A 27,962-nucleotide genomic window follows, 5' to 3' on the forward strand; every position below is an offset into this window, starting at 1 on the left:
TCCCAAGGAGAGACTCTCCCCTACATGCATCCCAAGGAGAGCTACTCCCCTACATGCATCCCAAGGAGAGCTACTCCCCTACATGCGTCCCAAGGAGAGCTACTCCCCTACATGCATCCCAAGGAGAGCTACTCCCCTACATGCATCCCAAGGAGAGCTACTCCCCTACATGCGTCCCAAGGAGAGCTACTCCCCTACATGCATCCCAAGGAGAGACTCCCCCTACATGCGTCCCAAGGAGAGACTCTCCCCTACATGCATCCCAAGGAGAGCTACCCTACACATGTCCCAAGGAGAGCTACTCCCTACATGCGTCCCAAGGAGAGCTACTCCCCTACATGCGTCCCAAGGAGAGCTACTCCCCTACATGCGTCCCAAGGAGAGCTACTCCCCTACATGCGTCCCAAGGAGAGCTCCCCTACATGCCCCAAGGAGACTACTCCCCTACATGCGTCCCAAGGAGAGCTACTCCCCTACATGCCCCCAAGGAGAGCTACTCCCCTACATGCGTCCCAAGGAGAGCTACTACTCCCCTACATGCGTCCCAAGGAGAGCTACTCCCCTACATGCGTCCCAAGGAGAGCTACTCCCCTACATGCGTCCCAAGGAGAGACTCTCCCCTACATGCGTCCCAAGGAGAGCTACTCCCCTACATGCGTCCCAAGGAGAGCTACTCCCCTACATGCGTCCCAAGGAGAGCTACTCCCCTACATGGAGTCCCCCTAAGGAGAGCTACTCCCCTACATGCGTCCCAAGGAGAGCTACTCCCCTACATGCGTCCCAAGGAGAGCTCTCCCCATGCATCCCAAGGAGAGCTACTCCCCTACATGCCCCAAGGAGAGCTACTTCCCTACATGCGTCCCAAGGAGAGCTACTCCCTACATGCGTCCCAAGGAGAGCTACTCCCCTACATGCGTCCCAAGGAGAGCTACTCCCCTACATGCGTCCCAAGGAGAGCTACTCCCCTACATGCATCCCAAGGAGAGCTACTCCCCTACATGCATCCCAAGGAGAGACTCTCCCCTACATGCATCCCAAGGAGAGCTACTGCGTCCCCTACCCTATGCGTCCCAAGGAGAGACTCTCCCCTACATGCATCCCCCAGGAGAGCTACTCCCCCTACATGCATCCCAAGGAGAGCTACTCCCCTACATGCGTCCCAAGGAGAGACTACTCCCCTACATGCGTCCCAAGGAGAGCTACTCCCCTACATGCGTCCCAAGGAGAGACTACTCCCCTACATGCGTCCCAAGGAGAGCTACTCCCCTACATGCGTCCCAAGGAGAGCTACTCCCCTACATGTGCCCAAGGAGAGCTACTCCCCTACATGCGTCCCAAGGAGAGCTACTCCCCTACATGCGTCCCAAGGAGAGCTACTCCCCTACATGCGTCCCAAGGAGAGCTACTCATACATATCCCCTACATCCCAAGGAGAGCTACTCCCCTACATGCGTCCCAAGGAGAGCTCTCCCCTACATGCGTCCCAAGGAGAGACTCCCCTACATGCGTCCCAAGGAGAGCTACTCCCCTTCATGCGTCCCAAGGAGAGCTACTCCCCTACATGCGTCCCAAAGAGGGACAATTCCTCCCATGCAACCCGATGCAGGATAGGTCTGCCGAAATGCCAAACGGTGAAGGCAACCTTCATAAACATCTAACCAGAAGAAGAAATCTTGAAATTGACATTTCACCCCATCTGGCCTCGCCTCAAGCACACTTTACAGGTTAGAAGTGATTCCCAGCATCCTGTGTTGGCTGTAATCTTTGTAGATTGGATGGACATAACTTCTGTGCCTCATGAGTAATGACACTTCTACCTATTGTTTCAAGAACTATCACTGTGAAAACCACATTCAGGTGGTTGTTATCCAGTTTAGGCTAGTTGGTGAGGCCTTTTCTCATGTTTTGCAAGACACTGTCATGCTGAAAGACCAGCAACTAAAACAATTTCTTTTGGCAGCTTCACGAATGATGTTAAAAAATGGTGGAAAGAGTTCCTTCCGTTCCCCATTTCTTTCTTCCCCCAGATTAACCGAGGTAATACTGCGTGGTTCTACCCTATATATTGTAATTAATTTTTTTAGCTTTTAGTTATTTTGTGAGTTCTCTAGTAGTTGTTAGGTTTTATTAATAATTTTAGTACATATTAATTTATATCATTTGGGATGGGGGAACGGTAGGAACTCTTTCCAAAATGGCAAATCAGATGTTAGTGTGAACATTTGTTTATAAATCAAATCGCAAATAGCATTCCATAAATTTGAAGGCGCTCACAGCAACAACGCTTCTAAGACGAGGTTTGGGTGCCTTGATCTTAGCTGGGCTCTGTCTCTTATATCTCGTATCACAAAAAAGACAAGTTGACGTGCGCACAGGAAGCTTCGTTGCTTCCTAACAATCGGAACCGCTCAGCCTTTGAAAAGAGCTCCCTGCATTGATATCATGACGCCTAAAGTCTGGTTGTGTGCTGACTTACTCAGACGCTCTGTAGTAGAGTTTAAATAATTGTCAGCTCCATACAGCGATATTTCCGATTCCTCAATGTTTGACCACACTTATTTATTTTGACTTGTAGGCGCTGTTCTAGAGTTGGAGTTTATCGAAGCGTGATCGTAAATGTACGACGAATGCCGAATGCATTAACGTATTACATTAACTTCTGGTGTTATTGCATGTGCACGTGTTTGGGAAATTCGGAAATTCATTACTTGTTGAAAGAGGTAAACCGTTTTAAAATATCTAACAATATGTTTATGACAAAATGATGTTCAAATATCTCACAGACAGAACCACAATATCACGAAGAAATCCGTGATCTGATTTGTAACCTATGTCAAATGATGAAACTGGTTCTTTTAGATGTTTCTCGAACGGGGACATCCAAGTCGTCTGCTTTCACGTTGTCATCTGTTTTATTGTTTTGATTTGTTTTAGAATTCGCCTAAGTCTTTGTAACTCTGACAGGATCTTGACTTTGATTTTTATTTTACTGTTTGGACCCCTCACGATTTTTGTCAAAATATTTCCCAAGTTTGGCCCACCGTTGAAATAATAATTTAAACCATAATTTCTATGTATACACTGCAATTACTTAACATTCTATACAGAGGTAGAGATAAGCTGCGTATCTGCGTAAATTACGCAAATATTTATGTGAAAACTCAATTCCTATTAAGTCTATTGCGTACAAGTACGCTTGAATTTTTTTAAATACTCAATAGAGGTGATGTTACATACGTACACACAAAAGTGTCAAATCTTAGCTTGCGTACATATGGATAGATAAAATATCTGAGGTACACACATGTATATTGAGAGGTTCTGTTTCAGGACATGAACTTGGCAACTTGCAGTCTTTCTTATTGTTTCTCATATTACAGATCAAATATAAATAACAAACACTCACATTTAAACTTTATTATATTTTAACAATTAATGGAAAATGACAAAATACCCAATTGAGTTTGAGTGAGGTGGGTACAATTTATTTGGTTACTCAAAGGAAAATTAGGATACCCAATTGAGATGACCACAAGCGAGTACATAACTCAATGACCCAAAACGTTATCTGCAGCTCTGTTCTATACATTTATAAATATATCTATATACTTTGTAGAGTTGATATGACGATCTACATCGACAAGGGTTCCAACACCTTCAAAACAAATACACCCCCAGAACAGCAACACTGAGGGCGTGGGGCATTTTATCCCTGTACACACCAAGGCACCGGGGTTTCCACTTTTCTTCATTTGTCCTCCAAACATAAACTTTCTGATCTTTTCCTACAACAACTTGAGTCTCATCTGAAAATATCACCCTAGACCAATCTCTGTTTACATTCCATCTCAAATGTGTTCTGGGCAAAGGCTCTTCTCTTGAACCTGTTTTGAGAGGATATGGTGGTTTTCTTCTTCACAACTCTTCTATGAAACCATTTTCATGAAGACTTGCTTTGTATTGTCCTCCTGGATAGTCTTACTTGAGATGTCTGGTTCCAAAGTGAAGATATATCCTGAAGAGACTTCCTCCTATTACATTTAACAATCTTCAATAAAGCCCTAGTATCTCTGTCAGTTGATTTTCTTCTCCTGCCACTTTTCTGACAATTTTCTATATTTCCTCCTTGAGAAAACCTCTTCAGAAATTTACAGACAGTAAACCTATTAATTCCAGTTATTTTGCCTATTTCCACTTCCACTCTTGCCTCTCTGAATTCAAACTTAATATGAGCTTTTTCTGATAGGCAGTAAGATCTTTGCCTCTAGGTGCCATGACACTTTGAGCAGACGTCATACTAAGCACTTGAGAGTTATTCCCCTTTTGTTTACAAAATGTAACAGGTGTTAAGTCAAATTTGTACCCCCTAAAATTTCATACCCTATAACTATTGCTAAGATGAAATAAACTTTCATTTAAAAGAACCAGCTACTGCTGGCAAGAATCACAGCGGCCATTTTGTGAACTTTAATATGGCACATGAGTGTAGGTATCTGAACATTTATAAATTAATCAACAGTTTTGTATAATAAGTATCTGTACATTTCTAAGTTAATCCAATAATTTTGCAGTAAACATTTTATATATTCATGATAACATGTATTCATATTATAGCCGTGTTAGCTGTATCCATTATAGTCATAGCATTGTGACATCACGGGCAGAGTAAACAGTTACTGTTCTTTAGTTCTACCTGATGATGGGACAAGAACAAGCCCTGAAACGTTGTACCAAATAATGAAAAAGAAGATGAAACCCAGAAATTCTCTATGGCCATTGTAATAGTTGTCATATGTTATGAATAAAGTAGTGAATGGCACTAACAAAGACAGGTCTATGATGAATCCAGATTTACTACTCATCTGCCAACCCTTTACCTGAACCACTATTGTTTATCGGAACTACTACCTTTTACCTGAACTACTACCAGCTATTTTTGAGGTCTCAGATGGTTGCAACAAACCATTCAGTAGGGAATAGTTGGTATCTGAATTGCAGGGCTCCAGATAAGGGCCGTATTGGCGTATGTACGGATACAAAATATGCACGATACAGTAGCAAATAATTTAGAAAACGTAGCAGGTACACACCACAGCAATGGTGTACGGTCTTAGAATCATTTACAGACGTGTTTATCTCAAATAAGTATTGTTTTATTGTTTATTGACCTGTTTACACAAGAGTAGCAATGTTGTGGTGCATATATGAAACGAAACACAAGGTTACTGATAGTGATACTCAGTACTCTAAATGTACTCTTAAGGTTTTTGCCAGTACTCCTGTAGTGAAAAATATGTTTTTAATTTTTATTCTATGGGTCCTGTGAATTTTCAATGGGTCAGACACTCCTGATGTTGAAACATTCGTGAACACTCTGAGCCCCTGGAATTGTTTAGATGTTATTTTGCCTGCTGAACATTTCACATAGTACTTGTTCCAATACAACATCTTAACACCAAGAATGACAATGAAAACAATAATAACAGGCCTAATCTGTGTAGAATGTTTTGTTATGCTGGACACTTTTTATGCTGGACACTTTTGTTATGCTGTCGCGATGCGCGAATCTATCGATGCATCGATACATTTTTACTGACGATACGATATGCGATACATCCTTGCGTGTATCGATTCCTATTTTAAAACTTTATCGATTCAAATTTTTATGCTATATCCATTTCCGTCAAAGTCTTCATAGTAAAATTATACCAGACCGCTCCGATAAATAGATGTAGCTAGCTTTACTTAAAAAATAGGTTGGAAACTGACAGCTTTTGTGATTTGCTAGACTATTTTGATGGACCAATCAGCGACCGCGACGTTGCGGTAAGGTAATGCTATGAAAAGAGGCTGATACTGGACACCATGAATGAGGTACATGCTTGTACTGGCTGCCGAACAGTTATCACTATATTTTAGTGGTATTTAAAATTACTCCGCCATTTGTTAAATTAATGAAACAGAATTAATTATTATGCTTAACTAGCTATTTGTCGATGTGTCCAACCTGTTCACTGCCTCCGATCATGATTTTATATAACGCGGCGGAAGGGAATCATGTCAGTACAAATATATGTTTTCTCAGAACTAACTGTAACAGTTATTGCCATTTCAGAATTTCTCATGCCATTCGTTTAACAATATATATTTATGTCATACATTAACCACGCATAATTAATTGTGTGACTATGTGAGTGTTTCTTTTACAGTAGACTGATAGGGAATGAAACAAATAATGACTTGTGAACTTGAACTTGCAATTATATAGATCGTGTGACGTACCTCCGACTAAGTTAAACACATTTATAGGGTTCATAACTTTATCTTTAATTTTTCTCTTATGTTCTTTTGCTGTCCTTTATTGTTGTCAAATACCGTGGGGGAAAACTACCGCAATTGAGTGTAATTGCGCACGTGTGATAATGATGTATTGGCGATAACTGTTATGTGGCGATAACTGTTCACTAGCCAGTAGAGCTACAATTATTACCCAATCAGTATATAATTGTGTACTTGATCTTCTATTCTAAGCTCCTGGGTTTGCATTCACCCAAGTATATTGTTCAACTAAACATTCACAAACAAGATTTCACATAGGCCTACCTTTACCGATGTCAGTTACATGGCTATGTTGTCTTGTATTAAATCTTGGGACATGGGGTAACCAAGTGGTTCAAGCATTGAAAATCCAGGTTTGATTCCCCACATGGGTACAATGCGTGAAGCCCATTTTTGGGTGACCCCCACTGGAATATTACTGAAACTATACTCACTCATTGTAACAAGTCTTCTTACTTTCACAGGGGCGGTGGGGTAGCCTAGTGGTTAAAGCATTGGCTCATCACGCTGAAGACCCGGTTTCGAATCCCCACATGGGTACAATGTGTGAAGCCCATTTCTGGTGTCCCACGCCGTGATGATGCTGGAATAGTGCTAAAAGCGGCGCGTAAAACCAAACTCAGTCAGTCAGTCACTCACTTACTTTCACAGTTTTCCGTCCCTTCTCTGATTGTTCAATCATGTTGTTTTTTTACAGTTTATGACAGGTTAATCTAGAATTGTCTTGCAGCAAGACTACCAGTATGTCAGAGGAGCAGCAGGCATCCACCACTGAGGGCGCACCACTATTCCGAGACATCGCTGGTGATGACAGCACCCCAGAGATTACAGAGATCGAGAGCTTTTGTGTCAACTGTGAGGACCAGGTTAGTTTAGGCAAGAAAATACAATGATATTTATTGTTGTTTCATGGTCTTTGTTATTATTAGGCCAGACCAAATTTTATTTCTTGTTTTACGGATCTACTGGTCATATATGTTCAAGAATAAGCAAAAAAAAATTACCTGCTCAGAAAGTAAAATCCTAGTGTATTTTTGGCCAAAAATGTAAACTTACAACAAATTTTGTTTAGATTGTTTTTTGCCCCATATGCTCTTCATAAATTGCCAAAAGTAAAATACTTTTAGTATTTAGAATGACTTTTGATTTTATTTGTATTTTATTCCCCTCCTGCCTAAAGGTTTTCTCTCCTGCCTTTAGGACAAAATCCGTGCAACAAGAAATAATATTAGTCTGGCCTTAACAAATAAATTAGGAAGATTGTTCAGTCCAGGCTGGACTTGGTGAATCTTGCAGATATGCTTGTCAAAGAATGTAATGTTATGCTTCTATGATCCAGTTCCTGTTATTTATTGATGAGATTGCCTAAATTTGATAAAAGTGTAACTGTTACATTCTAAAGTGAAACCAATCAAAAGCAACTTTTTAAAGTGGTATTTAGAAGCTGGTATGATGAAGAGGAACACTTTTAATGGATAGACAACTTCTTTATTGCAAAAGATGCGATAGTTTGGTGTTAATCGTAACACTGTTATCAAGCAGGTAAGATGAAGAGGAACACTTTGTTTTATGGACAATTTCTTATTGCAATAGAAGCGATATTTAGGTGTAGATCCTAACACCTCAGGGGTAGAAATAACTTTAAAATTGCTAGAGTACACCGGTACAGTGGCACATGTAAAATCACTTGCCTTGATCATTTTTCCTCTATACCGGCCGATTTTCTTGTTGATTTTTTAAATAAACAACATAATTAACATTGGAAAGTCAACTGGACATTGGTACAGTGTGATCCACAAATTTGCTTGCCCGACTGGGAAAAACACTGGACTCGGACGTCGGGCAATGGGTTATTTCCATCCCTGCACCTTTATGATCCCTTGCTCTCCTTAAAAATTGTTCCTCTTCAATCAAAGGCAATTTGATTACAGTAAGAAATAGCGTGATTCTTTTGCCTCAGAGGTGGAAGGGAGTGGAGTATCATAATGGATAAAGTTTTAGCTTGTCAGAAAGACCCAGTTTTAATTCCCTACATATGTACAAAATGTCAAGGGCTTGATCAGCCATGTTGTAGAAAACAAAGCATACTTCTCACCTGTTCTCACCTGTTCATTATTATTTAATTTTCAGGGCATAACAAGATTATTTTTAACAAGGATTCCGTTTTTCCGAGAAGTCATTGTGTCTTCGTTCTCCTGTGATCACTGTGGTTATCGGAATGCGGAACTACAGCCTGGTGGAAGGATACAGGACAAGGGAGTGCGTTATGAGGTCCTCATCAAACACAAAGAAGTGGGTGGAACCTGACTCATTATGTATTTGCTTTCCTTGTAGTGTGTGGCAATTAAGTCTGCTGGAAAGTTTGGTCTTTGGACTGCATCCTGCATCTAGCTAACGCCCTTTCCCCAACCCACTCAGGGGCGGTGGGGTAGCCTAGTGGTTGAAGCATTGGTTTGTCACACCGAAGACCCAGGTTCGATTCCCCACATGGGTACAATGTGTGAAGCCCATTTCTGGTATCCCCTGCATGGATATTGCTGGAATATAGCTATAGTGGCGTTAAGCCATACTCACTCACTCACTCACTCACCCAAACCCACTCTCCAACACCCTCACAACCCCCTTGACCCGAACACCCTCACCCAAACCGGGTAAGAATTGGTCTTCAGTAACCCATGCTTGTCGTAAGAGGCGACTAACGGGATCGGGTGGTCAGGCTCGCTGACTTGGTTGACCCCACATGTCATTGGTTCCCAATTGCGTAGATCGATGCTCATGTTGTTCATCACTGGATTGTCTGGTCCAGACTCGATTATTTACAGACTGCCACCATATAGCTGGAATATTGCTGAGTGGGGAGTAAAACGAAACTCACTCACTCCAACTCCCCTGACCCCAACTCCACTCTGTCCAACCCTCCTTGACCATGTTTTATTGGATCGGTTTCCCCATTGATAACAGGTATAGCATAGCACCATTGCTCCAACTCCTGCACCCAACCCCTCAGTTTTCAGGCAATGATAATGATAAATTGTTTTCTCCAGCTCCTGTTGAACCCCCACTGACTCCATCCTGTGACTCCAACCCCTCACCCCAGCCCCCACTGTCTCCCCAACTCCTGTGACTCCAACCCTCACCCCAACCCCATGAAATGACAGGCCACCCCAGCCCCACTGACCCCAACCCCCACTGACCCTAACGCCCACTTTCTCCAGATTTCTGATGGACCCCCACTGTCTCCAAATTTACAGCCCCCTAGCCAGCCCCCATGGTCTGGTAAAATATTTTAGATGTTCCATACATCTGAACTCCCCTGTAAATTCACCATATTTGGTCTGGTTCAATCCATTTTGGGCTGGTAACATATTGAAGTTAGCAGCCCTGATGTCTGGCTGGATTTTGGCTTATTTCATACACTGTAAATAACCCCAACTCTTCCAACTCCCTTTGATCCCCTGATAGAACCACCACTCTTACTGCTGATTTCACAACACATCCCATTCCATATTTTGTCTTCAAATGTCTCAAAATACATTGTACTTAGTATTTAATATTAAAAATACATGAGATACACATACAAGTACAGATATGATGTGAATATGTGTATAACAATCTGTATAGTATGACCTAGGTATAGTAGGTATCTATCATACCGTGTTACATATCGTATCATGCCTGTGCTGTATGGTTTACCCTGATAGAAAACACTATCCATTATAACCAAGATATGATGAGCTTTATCCCCAGAGATTACAAGACTGAGGTCAAGGTTATTCACTAAAAATCAACTGAGTCAGTAATTCTATGGAAATCTTTTGTTTTTTAGGATTTAAATAGACAAGTGGTGCAGACAAATTTTGCCACTGTGTCAATTCCAGAACTTGAGTTTGAGTCGCCTCCAAATAAGGGAGGTAAGTATAACTTTTTGTTGTTGACTTCAGTCTGTATTCAAGCCTTATCGGATAGGTGGGGTAGCCTGGTGGTTAAAGTGTTCGCTCATCACGCCGAAGACCCGGGTTTGATTCCCCACATGGGTACAATGTGTGAAGCTCATTTCTGGTGTCCCCTGCCATGACATTGTTGGAATATTGCTAAAAGTGGCGTAAACCTAAACTCACTCACTCACTCAAGCCTTATCATTGCTGACTAATTAAACAAGTTTTAAGACATGATCTATAACCTTGGTAACTGTGTGACATTTTGCTGAAATTCATTAGTACTATCAGCAGCAAATATTAATATGAAATATCTAACAGCCAATCAGTGATAAGGACCATGATTTTATTGTTTTGTTTACCGTGCATTTTTCAGCAGTTTATATTTGGTGTACTTTTTCTTACATTTTAATTATATATGCTGTGAAATACATCATGTGGTTGACACATGTCATATAATTACAATAGCATAAATTGACGCATGTGATGTTGATCACTGGATTGTCTGGTCAATTCTCTATTACTTACGGACAACTGCCATGTAGCTGGAGTTCTACTGAGTGTGGCGTTCAACAACAACATACAAAAACAAACAATAAGAATGTGGCTTGATCTTGTTCATTTACTGTGGCCATTTCTGGTGTCCCCACCGTGATATTGCTGGAATATTGCTAAGAGCGGCATAAAACCACTCACTCACTCACTCACTCACTCACTCCACTCACTCACTCACTCACTCACTCACTCTGTTTGACTGGCACTCACTTGGTGACTCCTCACTCACTGAGATTCTCACTCACCTAACCAACTTCTTTATCTATTATATGACCTCCCTTCATTATATTTTATCGTTATAGACCACATCTGAACTTAACCAATATATTTTAGTTGTAGAGTAAAGTTTAGTTGTAAATTTTCAATATAAACATGGTAATGAGTGGATGTGGTGTTGCCCATTGTGACATAAACCTCTTTCACAAAACTATCCGTTTGAGGATGGAAACATCAAGCAAATATCCCTGTGAGTTGAGGATGTCTTGTGATGTTGTGGTGATTGTTCCAGTGTTGACGACAGTGGAAGGCATTATACAGAGGGCAGTGGAAGGTCTCAACCAGGATCAAGTGCTACGTCGGGTAGGCTGAACATTCCTCAAGGGGGTGGGGTAGCCTAGTGGTTAAAGCGATTCGATTCCCCACATGGGTAAAATGTGTGAACCCATGTCTGGTGTCCCCTGTCGTGATATGGCCAAACAGAAAAAATGTTGTGGTTCCGATTACACCTCTTTCAAATTTAGGGTAGGTAAGTAGGATTTTTTGTTTTACATTTTTTTTAGAAGTAAAGTACAAACTAATAACACATGTATCAATGTGTAACTGTTTATTCAATCAAGCTTGCGGCCATCATGTCGACTTTCTCTATCAGAATGACCGATGTTCTTCCGGTGCCCAGATAAAACAATGGTATCTGAAAGCTGAATCATAACGCTTAAAAAGAATAGGGTCGGCACCAGAATTCTAGGGTCAGTTGGGTAATCAGAACCACAGCATTTTTATTTTAGGCCTATTGCTGGAATAGTGCTAAAAGTGGCCAAACTCACTCACCCGAACATTCCTCATATCTGTTTCTCAACACACTCTCTTGGAGGTTAAAAAGGTACCCTAGTGGTTAAAGCGTTCACTCTTCACGCCGAAAACCTGGTTCTATTCCCCACATGGGTACACTGTCCATTTCTGGATTCCCCCGCCGTGATATTGCTGGAATATTGCTGAAAGCAACATTTAATAGAGGTGAGAAGTGTACTAGGATTTCTTTTAATGAAAACAAAAAATCAGGGGTGAAATGCCTTTTTGGCTCACGGGACTGAACAGATAGGAAAGCCCACAAAAATATCATTCTGTGACGTTCATGATAATTTTGATGTCATGTGTTTCTAATTCTCCAGATCCAACATCCTGAGATTGCGGCACAGATTGATGCTTTTGTGGACAAACTGGAGAAACTTCGGGAAATGAAGGAACCTTTTAAACTGGTAGGTTATATCTAACATGAGACCACCTCTGTGGTGTAGTGGTTAGAGCGTCCGCCCGGAGAGCGGAAGGTCGTGGGTTCGATCCCCGACCGCGTCATACCAAAAGACGTTAAAATATGGTACTTGTTGGTCCCTGCCTGGCGCTCGGCATTAATGGGTACAACAAGGACTGGTCTGCTCGGAGTCAGTATAATGTGTCTGAGTGGGGTATTCATGCTTCACTGCGGCATGGTATCTCAGTGGGCTAGCACTATAAAACCAGCTTAAGTCTGGGCTAGTACAAGCAGCCGCACATACACATACACACGCATGCACGTCATCATATGAGCGAAATATTCTCAAGCACGACGTTAAACCAAATTTCACCTCACCTCACCTCACCTCACCTATATCTAACATGAGTGTATGTTGTAGCAGTGGGGAGGATTGTTAAGAACTTTCTGGTTATCTTCTGGGAGAATGGTGAGAATGAAGGCCCCCAGCGACCATGCTTGTCATTGGAGATGATTAAAAATATCTGGTGGTGGGGCTCACAGGCCTGGTCAATGCATGAATTGATGCTCATGATGTCAGTCACTGGATTGTCTGGTCCAGACTCGATATTTGACACTGCTGGAACATTTCTAAGTGCAGCAATAAACATTGAAAAACAAACATGAATGATAATTGTTGTTGAATGCTTCACTCAATGATATTCCAGCTATATGGTGGTGGTCTGTAACTAAGTGTTAAGATGGCTTGTGAATTGTGATAGATATAATTTATTTCATAATATGTTGCCAGGAACCCCCAGAAAGAATGTCTGAGGTTAATACCTTGTGGGGCGGTAGGGTAGCCTTGTGGTTAATGTGTTGGCTTGTCACGCTGAATGCCCATGTTCAATTCCCCACATGGGTGCAATGTGTGAAGCCCATTTCTGGTGTCCCCCGTCATGACATTGCTGGAATATTGCTGAATGCAGCGTAAAACTAAAACTCACTCCCTCACTAATACCTGGAATACACTGCTTGCTGATTATCTATTAAATACATTTAAAAGGGCTTCATCAGATTTTAAATTAAATTTGCTCTAGATTGTTGATCTAGAAATTCTTGTTATACTCTGATGTTCTATGAATACAGTTTGTATAATTGTGTGTTTCTGTTTCAGGTTGTAGATGACCCATCAGGAAACAGCTTCGTTGAAAATCCATATCCTTCCATGAATGTTTATACCTTGATTACGTTGGTTGGTTGGTTGTTTAACGCAGCACTCAGCAATATTCCAGCTATATGGTGGCGGTCTGTAAATAATCGAGTCTGGACCAGACAATCCAGCGATCAACATCATGAGCATCGATCTGCGCAATTGGGATGCCATGATCCCGTTAGTCGCCACTTACGACAAGTATGGGTTACTGAAGACCAATTCTAACCTGGATCTTCACAGATCACCGGTGGTTAGAGCGTGTGCTCATCACGCAGAAGATGCAGGTTCAATTCCCCACATGGGTACAAGGTCTGAAGCCCATTTCTGGTGTCCCCCTGCCATGATCTTGCTGGAATGTTGCTAAAAGCAGCTTAACATTAAACTCACTCACTCACTATACCTTGCTTACCCGTGAATATTGAGCGCATTATATCTATTGAAATGGTATTATGATAGTCTTTTAAAAATCTTCACTTTGTGAATGTGGAATTTGGATTTCCAACATGGGTACAATGTGTGAAGCCCATTTGTGGTGTCCCCGCGCCTTGATATTGCTAGAACAGTGCTAAACTAGTAAAAGCGGCATAAATCCAAACACACTCACTCACCCAGTCACACATTGCAGTAGAGGTATTTGTGATGTACTCAGTTTGTAAATAAAATTTGCGAAATAAAAGCAGCATAAAACCACTCACTCACTATGGTCTGTTTGCAGTGAAAACGTACCGATGAATTTCACTTTAAACAAAAAAGTAAATCAAATAATGTGAAATGAAGATTAGCGAATCCATAACTTTACCTTGCACTTGAACATTAAAATCAGAATGCTGTCTTAGGATAAAAGTTGTTTAACAAAGCGATTTAGCCTTTAAATCGCTATTATTGGTATGTATTACAAGGGTTATGCACATTAAATGAAACCCGAGAACAAGAAGGGTTGGTTTCTACGGTAGTCTAAGTTAACGCCATCACTATATTCGGTGTATTCCAACTACTGGCGTACCCCTTTAATACAAACCAATAATAGCGCAAAAACTATGATATTTCAACTTTATCAATTGAATAAATTTCTGAATTTTAATATTCAATAGATAAACCATGAGGACCGCTTATTTTTATATGTGAACTTTTTGTTTAAAGTGCAATTCCTCCATGCAAACAGTATAATCATTCTGTCCTTTTAACACTGTTATAGCCTGGACAAGCACAAGCAGCCACTCGCATAGGTGTGAAATAACCCCACAAAGATATAAATCGCATAGATATTTCACTTTGCAATTAAAAATAAAATAGATAAGCCATGAACCGCTATTTCAACTAGCCTCCATACATGTGTTGTCCTTAACATGAAGCACACATGCACCGAAGCGCGACAAAGAGATGACTGTCGGTCACTACACCAGATCTAAGGAGCAGAATGAACAGCTCGGACTTAACGAGGTATGAAGTTCTTTAATAGCATTTAGAAGTTGGACGAACATGAATACAGACAGACAGACAGATTATTTATTTAAGTGTCACCTCACATGTAACATATACAAGCTAGCTATACTACAGAATATATGTGAGCCACCCGTTTAGGGTTATGAGCGACTATCGTAAACTTTAAGAACAAACATGAATATACACCATGATATACATAAAATATAAAAATAGCAAAGACAATAAAGGCGCAGTATGGTAAAAGGTAGATATTTAAAGGGGGAGAATCATTTGTTAAACAATAAAAGATTATGTTTTTTAAGCGTTGGATTTTTGACACTGTTTGTTTGCATTTGTACACAAGATAGTCAGAATAGATTGGGTGAAGTGTTTTTATTGTGCCTATTTTTATGCTCAGGTGGATATATTTTTCGCTTATCTGCACCTGAAACATATCAGACCCAATTGTTGATGTTAATACATTCAACCCTGGACTCCATAACTATTTTCGGGAGTTGGGGTAGCCTAGTGGTTAAAGCGTTTGCTCGTCAAGACCTGGGTTCGATTCCCCACATGGGTGCAATGTGTGAAGCCCATTTCTGGTGTCCCCAGCTGTGATATTGCTGGAATATTGATAAAAGTGGCGTAAAACTATACTCGTAAAACTATACTCACTCACTCATGACTATTTTCAGGAGGAGACAGAAGAAGTGCCAGATACTTCCGAAAATGGGGAAACTGTCAGCAAGGATGAGGTCAGTTGATAGGAAATGTCCGAAAGGAGTCCTTCCATATCTAACCCAATTTTGAGCTTTTCGTTTTCAAAACCAATAATTATCCCCCGCTTTTTGCAGGGGTATTAAAATGGACTCCAAACTTACGTAACACTTCCGGAAATCTTAGGATATTTCCTTGTTTCATTTGTGCCAAATATTATTTTCATTTTTATTTTGTTATGATTAAAGGTTGTTGTTAAAGCTTAATCAAGCATAGTTATTTTGTTGTGTTTTTGCTTTATAAATCAAGCATTAACTTGATTAAAAATACTTCTTGCAATATATTGCAATTCATATCGCAATATATGCTTTCGCATCGCAATATATCGATATATGAAAATTTGCTGCAATACCCACCCCTACAATCTTGGCACATAGATAGGTCTGGTGGTGAACTGGTGCCTTTTGGTAGTTTTGGATTTCTGAATAAAAATTTCCTTGCGTTCCCTTGGCAACAAATTTGACTTTGACTTTAATTGGTGGTAGTGCTCCTTTCTGGAGCAGAACTTTAAAAGCTTTCTGTGCTCTCCTTTGCCTTTGCTATATACACGTCAAAACATTTGACATAATCATAACTAGTTGCTATATTCATGAAGAGTATCTTGCCATTGCGGGGGATATTGATAACTTTGTCTTCTTGTTTATTTCTTAAAGATTTGCATGTACATTCAGTGTCACTCCTTCTCAAACACTTTAACTCACAATATAGTGCTTTAGATATCGCAATAGGAATACCTGTATAGGAACATTTTTCAGTGTGTATTGCAATAATGAAACCTGTATTGGATATATCACAGAATGTATCACAAAAGGGCGACCCGTACTGGAATATATATCACAATAGAGATGCGTGTGTTGGAATATATCGCAATAGCACTGTATGAAATAAGCCAAAAACCCAGAATCAGACTTGTAACTTCAAAATGTTACCAGCCCAAAATGGATTTAACCAGACCATACAATCCAAAGAAAATTACTCTGATGTTTCAAAAATGTTATCAAAAAGGATACCTGTATTGGAATATATTGCAATACATATCGCAATAGGTATACGTGTATTGGAATATATTGCAATACATATCGCAATAGGTATACGTGTATTGGAATATATTGCAATACATATCGCAATAGGTATACGTGTATTGGAATATATTGCAATACATATCGCAATAGGTATACGTGTATTGGAATATATTGCAATACATATCGCAATAGGTATACGTGTATTGGAATACACCGCAATATAGGGATGACAAGACTTCATGGATGATCAACTTCTGTATTTTGACAATGGTGGCGTTTCAGTATAGATTCAAGCATTCTAGAATGCCACTCAAACAAATCATACACAATACATATCTCAATACGGATATATGTATTGGAATATATGTATCAAATAGCGATAACTGTATTTTAATATTTTGCAATACATATCACAATTGGACACCTGTATTGGAATATATCATAACACATATCACAATTACATATCTGGTGACACCACATATCTGTATTGGAATATATGCAATATATATCTGAGTGGGACACAATACATATCACACAATTGGGACACACTTGTATTGGAATATATCGCAACACATATCACAATAGGGATACCTGTATTGGAATACATCGCAATACATATCACAATTAGGGACACCTGTATTGGAATATATCGCAATACATATCACAATTGGGAAACCTAGTATTGAATATATCAATATTATCACAATTGGGACACCTGTATTGGAATATATCTCCAATACAATACATATCACAACAATTGGGACACACCTGTATTGGACACAATATCACAATAGGGACACCTGTATATGGATCATATATTGGAATATATCATAATACATATCACAATTGGGGACACCTGTATTGGAATATATCGCAATACATATCACACACATCACAATAGGGACACCTGTATTGGAATATATCTCAATACATATCACATTTGGGACACCTGTATTGGAATATATCTCAATACATATCACAATTGGGACACACCTGTATTGGAATATATCGCAATACATATCACAATTAGGGACACCTGTATTGAATATATCACAATAGGGACACCTGTATTGGAATACATATCACAATTGGGGACACCTGTATTGGAATATATCTCACATCACAATACATATCAATACATATCACAATTGGTAAGTATGTCTCAATACATATCAAATTGGGATACCTGTATTAGAATATAATAAGCTATACATGTGCAATAGGGACACCTGTATTGAATATATCTCAACACATATCACAATTGGGACACACCTGTAATATATCTCAATACATATCACAATTGGGATACCTATAACATATGGCTATACATAGGGATACCTGTATTGAATATATCTAATACATATCACAATTGGGACACCTGTATTGGAATATATCGATGGGAACAATACATATCACACATTGGGACACCTGTACACCTGTATTGGAATATATCTCAATACATATCACATTTGGGACACCTGTATTGAATATATCTCAATACATATCACAATTGGGACACCTGTATTGGAATATATCACCTATTGAATACATATTAAGAACATATCCTAACACATATCAATTGGGATACATAGGGATACCTGTATTGAATATATCTCTCAATACATATCACAATTGGGACACCTGCATTGGAATATATCTCAATACATATCACAATTGGGACACATATCTTGTATTGGAATATATCATTAACACACATCACAATATATCGACACCTGTATTATTGAATATATCATGCAATACATATATCACATTTGGGACACCTGTATTGGAATATATCTCAATACATATCACAATTGGGACACACCTGTATTGGAATATATCATCAATAACTAGATGATACACATATATATCCCAACACATTATCCTGACATCTAGGACACATCTGCATTGAACATATCCTGCAACACATGACCACAATAGGGATACCTGTATTGGAATATATCTCAATACATATCACATCTCAATACATATCACAATTGGGACACCTGTATTGGAATATATAGGGACACGCAAATACATATCACAATTGGGACACCTGTATTAGAATATATCGCAATACATATCACAATTGGGACACCTGCATTGGAATATATCGCAATACATATCACAATTGGGACACCTGTATTAGAATATGTCGCTATACATATTGCAATAGGGATACCTGTCCATATGTGGGTATGGCCTAATATTATTTTGGTTTCTGAAAATATAACTGAAAAACGAATTACTAGGTTAGCCAATCAAATGTCAGGGAATCATGACCCTCTGTGTCTCAAGTAGACTGGTTAAGAACAATGCTTCTCAACATGCATATTTTGGGCCAGTGCTGTAAAGAGTAACGTATGAGCATGGCTTTACGTAATGCCGAAATGTGTGTCCAAATGTGTAGAATGTTTGCAGAAATGTTTTTCGGTTTGTGTCCCCAAGGAATGACAGTAATATACTGATGGAAACAAATAAAGGAATACAAGAAAGTTCCTATGTTTATTACCAGACTTTCACCCATAGTGCAATACAAAGTATGCGAAGAAACCTGGAAAAGAATATAGGAACACTTGTATGTTCATGTGTTCCCTTATTTGTTTCTATCAGTATAGTCACTGTACCCAGTTCTTGGCAAGTAATATAAAGGTCCTGTTATTTAAAGTAATTATTAATTGAGTACAGGAATTTTGTACACGACCTGTGAAGATTCGGGTTAAAATTGGTATTCAGTAACCCATGCTTGTCGTAAGAGGCGACTAACGGGATCATGTGGACAAGTCACCGACTTGGTTGACACATGTCATTGTATCCCAGTTGTGTAGATTGATGCTTATGCTGTTGATCACAGGATTGTCTGGTCCAGACTCGACTATATACAGACCGCCGTCATATAGCTGGAATATTTGCTGAGTGTGGCGTGAAACTAAACTAAACTCAATCACTCACCACTGTACAGCATTGTAAAGACCCTTAAAATGGTTGTAAAGACTTTCATGTTCTAGACTGCTACAATAGACATACGAGGGGGAGCACATTCTCCCCTTGTCACCTTAGGTATTTAGTTGGGCTGATGCAATTCATGCACATATTTGGTGAATTGAACTGAGTTCAATTCACTATTCATGGTTACTAGAATGGAGTGATAAACTTTGAATTTGTCTGTTAAGTATCAAAACGCATTATGCAAAATGGAAAAGAAGTCATACAATAGCATAACTTGTCATTTTGCCAATGCCCCTTACTATGCTTATTGTCGAAGACTATAAGCACAGAGTACACTATGCCATTTAGAAAGATGTCACATATGTTATATTTGGGATTACAAATTTCTCAGTGAAGTACAGATTCTAGTACTTTGTTTCTCGCGATTAGGTGCCTGAATCTGAGTGTGCGGGTTCAAATCCTGGTAGGGACTCAACCCAACGAAAGCACTAGAATCTGTACTTTACTGAGAAAGTGTATTCTCAAATATAACATCTTTTACAATTTTAATGCTTACTTGAAATTCACATGACACAGACAGACCTATAATCACACCATTTGACCCTGGGGTGATAACCACGAATATGTTATAAGCAGCAAGGCCACAATGCACTGCTTCCTTGATATTAAACACATGACCATGAATAAATATTCATATTCATTACTCTATATTCCTGCTATGTTTCGTATTCACCTCATTGTGTATTTGTTGCAGCCCTGGTTTGTGAGGGACATTGTCACAATGTGTATTTAAAACATCTATGACTTTGATAAAAGACGGGCAGGTGTTTAAGTTGGTGGGATAAGTCATTTAACTATTTTACTTCTAGCATCTCACAGGCAGCTTGGGTTATCCGGGGTAATAATGTCCACCATGCTGTATGCGCTTAGAGCATGTCCCTGTGGTGTGGAGTTCTGGGCCCTGTTCCTCAAAGCGATCGTAGCGCTATGACTGTCGTAAGTCTATGTTAAAGTATGGGAGTTACGATCATCTTAGGGTTACGATCGCTTTGAGGAACGGGGCCCAGAGCTATATATGTGACCTAATTATTCTTATTTATTATTCTATTATTTTCTATTATTATAAGTTGTTAGACAACATAGAGTCTATAGCTCTTTCTGATTTGGCAGTCAGATTTCTTGACTGACTGACCGGTGAAGGTCTGGGTTAGAACATTGATATTCAGTAACCCATGCTTGTCATAAGAGGTGACTAACAGGATCGGGTGGTCAGGCTCGCTGACTTGGTTGACACATGTCATCAGTTTCCAATTACGCAGATCAATGCTCATGCTGCTGATCACTGTATTGTCTGGTCCCAACTCGATTATTTACAGACCGCCGCCAAATAGCTAGAATATTGCTGAGTGCGGCATAAAACTAAACTCACTCACTCACTCTTGACTGACTCGTAGTGAAGCTTAATTGTTGATCTTTCTTGCAGTAATTGTCTTTTCCAGTCTTGTTATGAATTTGAAAAAATAATATTCACTCTGTGTCTGATCCTATTGTCATTAGTTAGCATCCTTAACAGCTGCAAGATATTCCTCATTTTAAAGAAGTTGTTATCATGGCAACCAATTGTGATGCTTGTGGTTACCGTGACAGCGAGGTGAAAGGAGGAGGTGCCATTGAAGCCAAAGGTCGCAAGATTTCTCTGAAGATAACAGATCCTAGTGACATGTCTCGAGATGTACTCAAGGTGAGAAGGCCCGTGAAGATCCGGGTTAGAATTGATTTTCAGTAACCCATGCTTGTCTTAAGAGGCAACTAACGGGAATGGGTGGTCTGGCTCACTGATTTGGCTGACATATATCAATATCCCAATTGCGTTGATCGATCCTCAAGCTGTTCATCACTGGATTCTCTGGTCCAGACTCGATTGTTTACAGACCACCGCCATATAGCTGGAATATTGCTGAGTGCGGCGTTAAACAACAAACCAACCAACCAACCTTATCAAGGAATAAACATTCCAGGAAGGATTTGGATTTTCAACTAAGCTGTTTCTAGATCAACAATCCAGAGCAAATTTAATTTAAAAATTTGATGAGGCCCAAAGCGTGATATGCAATATGGAACAGAAGTCATACAATGGCGTAACTTGTCATTTTGCCAAGGCCCCCACCATGCTTAAGGTCATAAGGCTATTAGCAGCATTGTTGCAATGCATTAGTTGTTTGCTCTAAAAATACGTAATGAATATTTCTCTCAGTAATACTAACTATCAGCCCTCAGGGAAGCTACCATATAATTTATTCCAAAAACAAATGGCGTATTTAGATTACAGTATTAAATTGAAAAGTTTGAATGAATTAATGCAACGTTTCATAAAATCAACTCTCGTGCAATCTACTGGCCGAACATTGTTTCAAGCGAACCCCATAGAGCTATTTCCCATGGAGCGCTCTTTACAAATATCCTACGCTCAGGGGGCGGTGGGGTAAACTAGTGGTTAAAGCGTTCACTCGTCACCCCGAAGAGCCGGGTTCGATTTCCCACATGGGTACAATGTGTGAAGCCCATTTCTGGTGTTCCCCAGCCGTGATATTGCTGGAATATTGTTAAAAGCGGCGTAAAACCCAACTCACTCACTCACTCCTACGCACAACTTCTGATTGAGACCAGTTCGGCAAACACCAACAACATTGCATGCGACAGTTTGGCAGGTTTCGATGTACGGAGCAATTGTTTACATTCCATATATGGCAAGTGTTATTTGTTTGGAAGCTATTCGCCTCAAAGTTTCAATTATCGATTTCAAGCAAGTCGCAAAAGATAATAAGTCTTTTATTGCATCAATAGGAAGTTAATGTGAGTGCATATGCCCCCAATATATAAAATATAGGCCAAAATATTGTCGAAATGTGTGACATTGTGCGTTTAATGCAATGAGTACCTGAATCTGTAGAATGACAGATATTGAAGGAGTCATTTGAAGCAGAATAAACATGAGTGAGTATATACACATGGAGATTTAGTTGGTAAAGGAGATGAGTAAAAATGCCCAACATTTGTGCATGATTGTTAATGTGTGTACGGATGGGCTTGTTTACAGAGTGAGACATGCAGCATTTTGATCCCCGAACTGGACTTCGAGACAGAGATGGGTACACTTGGTGGCAAGTTTACCACTGTGGAGGGTCTACTGTCTGATATACAGGGGCAGGTAATGATGTGATACAGTATGTGTTTTATCTACAAAAAATATTTTGATTATGATATATTTTAATCATTAACCTTAGAAAAGGTAAGAATTTCTAATCCAGTGATGTGATTATTGTGTTTCCAGTTGAAAGATAGCAATCCATTCTTCCGTGGGGACAGCTCACAACCAGGGATGGTGAACAAAATCACTGCATTCTGCGATCAATTACAAAAGGTGAGAACTACAATTGCTTGTTATGAAATTTGACGGCCATTGATGTGATCTAGAGGATGTGTCTTGGAAGTAGAAGGTGGGTGGTTCAATCCCGGACAAATTATGCTGTTAAAAGATGGTAATTCATCCCTTGCAATAATGCCCTTCGCGATACCGCGGATTTTGTTAAACTGCGGGGTAATCCGTGACTCCCATGAAAAAAGGTTGCCCAGTGATCACACATCTTCACGTCATCGAAAATAGCATGTTGAGCTCAGGTTGTAAACTAGCGAAATTCAGTGTGGATCGAAAATAAAAAGTGTTTTCACCGTACATGTTCCTCGTGTTTTGGGTTTTCAGATCTTTAAAAATATTCGGGGATTTCTCGAATAGTCACACGAACAGCAGAACATCGAAATAACTTATAAAAGACAACTTTATCATAAAGACATGCCATCAGCTGAGTACTTATGTTTGCTGTGATGCAACACACCGTATTGTAGCACGGGTAAACACCACCATCCGAAAATGTATGTCAATCTTCCTCAATATCATTTTATTTAGTCCCATTTTCATTCAGTAAAACTGTTTACAGTTACAATTTGTGTGAAATGGTATCACCTCATTCTATACGGGAGCGGTGGGGTAGCCTAGAGGTTAAAGCGTTCGCTCGTCATGCCCCAGACCCGGGTTCGGTTCCTCACATGGGTACAATGTGTGAAGCCCATTTCTACTGTCCTCCACCGTGATATTGCTTGAATATTGCTAAACGCGTCGAAAACTAAACTCACTCACTCACTCATTCTATACACGAACTACTTCCGCTTACCAAGTTCACTAAGGTCCGCTTTTCGCGCCCATCGTGATAACACCACATCATGCTCAGCCATCAGAAACTGATTGCCGCCTTGTCATCCATGGACCACTAGACCCGCTTTAATGACTCATTGAAGTCATTGTTGACAATTAATTGCCAACAATATTTTTCAAAGTGGCATGTACCGCATGAAGTCAACGGTGACTTGTCAAACTGTCTCCTACGTTAAATGTATGCAGTTAATGTACCCAAAGTGCTGAGCCTATGTTAATTATTATCTTAAATATGTACGTAGAAAACGCGCATTATACTAATACAATAGCAATATATATTATCCATGTTAAAGGTCACGCAACGCAAAACACAATTGTGCAGATTTTGATATCTATCGGTATGGACTTACAGTAACAAATTATCAAAAATGCAAATTCAACTCATAAAGCTGAAAAATAACGCGATGAAAAAAATCCCATGAAATCGGAGTTCAAACAATTCACTAAATTCTACCCAGCTGGGGTGAAAAGTGGTTTCAACAGCTGTGCTGCGGTCTGCTCATAGCACATGCGCAGTGAATAGGTTCGCGCAGCTTGAAGCGGGATGCCCGGATTATAGGTCGTGAGCAGGAGTAGTCTAATCTTGGTTGTGTACACAAACAACAAATAGTAAATAATCTACTCGTTACATAAAAGAACCTTGTTAAGGATCTAGATCTACTCAGCTATGTGTCATCCAGTGAGGCATTCGACATTTTGGGACGGAAAACCTTCGCTGGTGGTGAATACTCAGTGAAGGCTTTGATGTGAGCTATTTTTCTGATGTTTTGTTGATATTTCACAGGCGTGAGCTTTTTATATGGTTTGACAGTAGATTACCGATTTAACTGTATATAATTTCATTTGAACATTTCACCACACATTTTTCTTACAGAGTCACTTGCTTAGTTCGATGCAAAGCAACGTCATTATTTAGCATTGTCAGAATTTCTAACTGCGATATAGATATGCCTCAACGTCTGTTTTATTGACACCTATGTGTCTGCCTGCCTGTCTGCTAATGACAATATGCAATACACAACTTCGATCACTGGCCACATGCAATTTGAACTTAACTCATATCAGGCTATATACACCATAAACAAAACGCATTGATTTATGGCTCGTACACCCGAGTTCTGCCTCTGTCACATTATATAATTACACAGACAGGCATGTATGATACTTGTACATGTGACCTGTTATGATGTCTGTTGATTGCAAAATGTTATACACAACAAAATGTTATACACAAACAGCCCTGAGCATATCGGTAAATGAACCAGCCAATGATAGTTCTCATTACACTTGAGTGCACACCCACCTGCTCTGACTGGGTTCGGTACCCAGGTTGCATCGTTTTGAGGGAAGTAAACCCAAGTACAAAATATTTCACTTTTGATTTGCGATTGTACTCTTATAATTTTGTTTTATTTGTTTTTTCATAATCAGCAGTGTATATTATATGTCATGAATATATGATAATTGTGTTTTAATTATGTTGAATTTTTTTGTTGCATCTAATCTTTAAAGTAATGGCTTAAAATAAATTCTTCTGATAATGGAACCGAAATTCTTTGGTATTAAATTTTCGGATCGTTTTTAACTGAATCACCTTTAGATTATATGAAAACGTATACACAGTTGATTGCCCTTTCTGACTTAGTTGAATAACAGGTAGCACAACAAGAGCGACAATTGAATTATCATGTGTAGTGATGTTTGATTGCCAGTTTCCTTCACATATATCTATTTTCATTGACAAAGTTTTTCACCTCCACGATACGATACTGTACAGGTTTGACTGGGCACAATACACGAAATAGCAGTTCTGCAATGTCCATGGAATTTTACGGTTTTACTTGGCCTTTATAACGTAGGGTATCTTATAACGCGGGGACCCCATGGACCCCAGGACCCACGTTACATGACAGTAATTATTGTTACCCTGCCTGATTCCCAGTTTCCCAGCAGTGTATTGTGACATATAAATAGATATGAACATTTACAGCATTCCACAAAACTTCAAAACTTCATGCCCAAAATGAGATTGATTGGGTACGGGCCTACAGACATGTTGTGACAGGGTCACACTGGCTGTGTCCTCCATGGTATCTCTCAGACATATAGAGAATACTACACAAGGTCTCATTACATACAAATTATACGAAACGAGTGTCCTTCCTGTGGTATATCTCAGATATTCCTGTGTGCTGCAGTAGACAAAAATACCCAAATACTCATTCATGTCGTGGTTGCAGATTGTGACTGGTGAATTGATGGGGGTCCACTTGGTACTGGATGATCCTGCCGGGAACAGCTATCTACAGGTACGTAAAGGAAAACAACAATACATCGCTTTCATAAACAAGTTGCAGGTGATTCTGTTCCATTTGTTTTTTAGTTTGGTTTGGTTTGTTTTTTGACTCATTACTCAGCAATATTCGAGCTATATTGCGGCAGTCTGTAAATAATCGAGTCTGGACCAGACGATCCAGCCATCAACAGCATGAGCATAAGTCTATGTAATTCAGATATGAGCTCGGAAGCTGGGCGCTGCATTATTGCTTATGTATTATTGAATTCAGCACGGTAGTCTCCCACTCACGCACCCGTTCTTGGCAATACCCTGGGGAAACAATGTACCGTGATCACGAGTGAGTGGGTAAGCGGGTGAGTGAGTGAGTATAGTTTTACGTCGCACTCAGCAATATTCCAGCTATATGGCGGCGGTCTGTAAATAATCGAGTCTGGACCAGACAATCCAGTCATCAACAGCATGAGCATAAGTCTATGTAATTGAGATACGATGATGTCCTGACATGTTGGTGTCAACCAAGTCAGCGAGCCTCACCACCTAATCCTGTTAGTCGCCTCTTACGACAAGGATGGGTTACTGAAGATCAATTCTAACCCGGATCTTCATGTGTTCCGTTGCATTTGGATAGTGAATCTAGAAGTTATTTTAACGTTTAATGTTCCCATATTCCATTATAAATGGGGCCACATCCACTAACAGAAGATTGTCTTGTGATTGACCAATATCAGAATAGGCTATTGAATTTGTTATCTCTGATTTCGTTATGTTATCTGCTGTTTTTTGTTTCTTAAACTTGTTGTTTATTCCATACTATTGAAGACAATTTTTCTAGGATACTCAATTCGTAAATATGATAACTTCATTTTGAATTTGGTTTGTGTTTATCTGATGATATGTGCAGGATTTTTCACGTGATCACTAGATGTTTCTTTTAATATTAGGGCAGTGGGGTAGCCTGGTGGTTAAAGCGTTAGCTCGTCACGCCGAAGACCCGGGTTCGAATCCCCACATGGGTACATTGTGTGAAGCCCATTTCTGGTGTCCCCTGCCGTGATGTTGCTGGAATATTGCTAAAAGCGTCGTAAAAAACAAACTCAGTCAGTCAGTCAGTCTTTTAATATCACATCTAACTGGGGATTATTTTCTGTTCAAATGGACTTCTTTGTTTCTGTCTATACATTAGCGGGGCGATGGGGTAGCCTTGCTGTTGAAGCGTTCAGTCATCAAGCCAAAGACCTGGGTTCGTTTCCCCTGTGTGTACAATGTGTGAAGCCCATTTCTGGTGTCCCTAGCAGTGATATTGCTGGAATATTGCTAAAAGTGGCGTAAAACCATAGTCACTCACTCACACAAAACATTAGCAGGGGTGGAAATAACTTTAAAATTGTTAGTGTAAAATTGCTTGCCCGACAGAAAAAAACACTGGACTCGGGCGTCGGGCAATGGGTTATTTTCACCCCTGATTAGGTAAGCCATAAGTCAACCAATTGAAACAAGGCATACACGTCTCACAGGCTTAGGATCAGCTATTAACTGATGATTTTTAATTTCAGAATGTGTATGCCCCAGACCCTGACCCTGAGATAGAGGTCGTGGAGTATGAACGGACCTTTGATCAGAAGGAGGCTCTTGGTCTCAATGACATGAAGACGGAGAACTATGAAAGTACATGACATCACTTCCTGTTGTTCTTGTACCTTATCTCCTGTGATATTAAATGTCTGATGTATC

At 39.8% G+C, this 27,962-nt stretch overlaps 1 protein-coding gene across 1 annotated transcript; it reads left to right on the forward strand.

The window, feature by feature from the left end:
• The first annotated feature begins 2,592 nt into the window (after positions 1-2,592).
• On the forward strand, positions 2,593-27,962 carry LOC124254138 (zinc finger protein ZPR1-like). Its single transcript, XM_046688016.1, has 15 exons — positions 2,593-2,720; positions 7,070-7,205; positions 8,470-8,631; positions 10,166-10,250; positions 11,338-11,408; positions 12,218-12,304; positions 13,454-13,494; positions 14,848-14,932; positions 15,610-15,673; positions 20,417-20,421; positions 21,236-21,403; positions 22,760-22,870; positions 22,994-23,083; positions 26,173-26,241; positions 27,785-27,962. Exons 2-15 carry the CDS (start codon positions 7,083-7,085, stop codon positions 27,902-27,904), a joined length of 1,281 nt encoding a protein of 426 aa, XP_046543972.1. The 5' UTR covers positions 2,593-2,720; positions 7,070-7,082; the 3' UTR covers positions 27,905-27,962.

This window comes from Haliotis rubra, unplaced genomic scaffold (assembly GCF_003918875.1).
Source record: "Haliotis rubra isolate DU_JTF1 unplaced genomic scaffold, ASM391887v1 Scf565, whole genome shotgun sequence".
Taxonomy (NCBI): Eukaryota; Metazoa; Mollusca; class Gastropoda; order Lepetellida; family Haliotidae; genus Haliotis; species Haliotis rubra.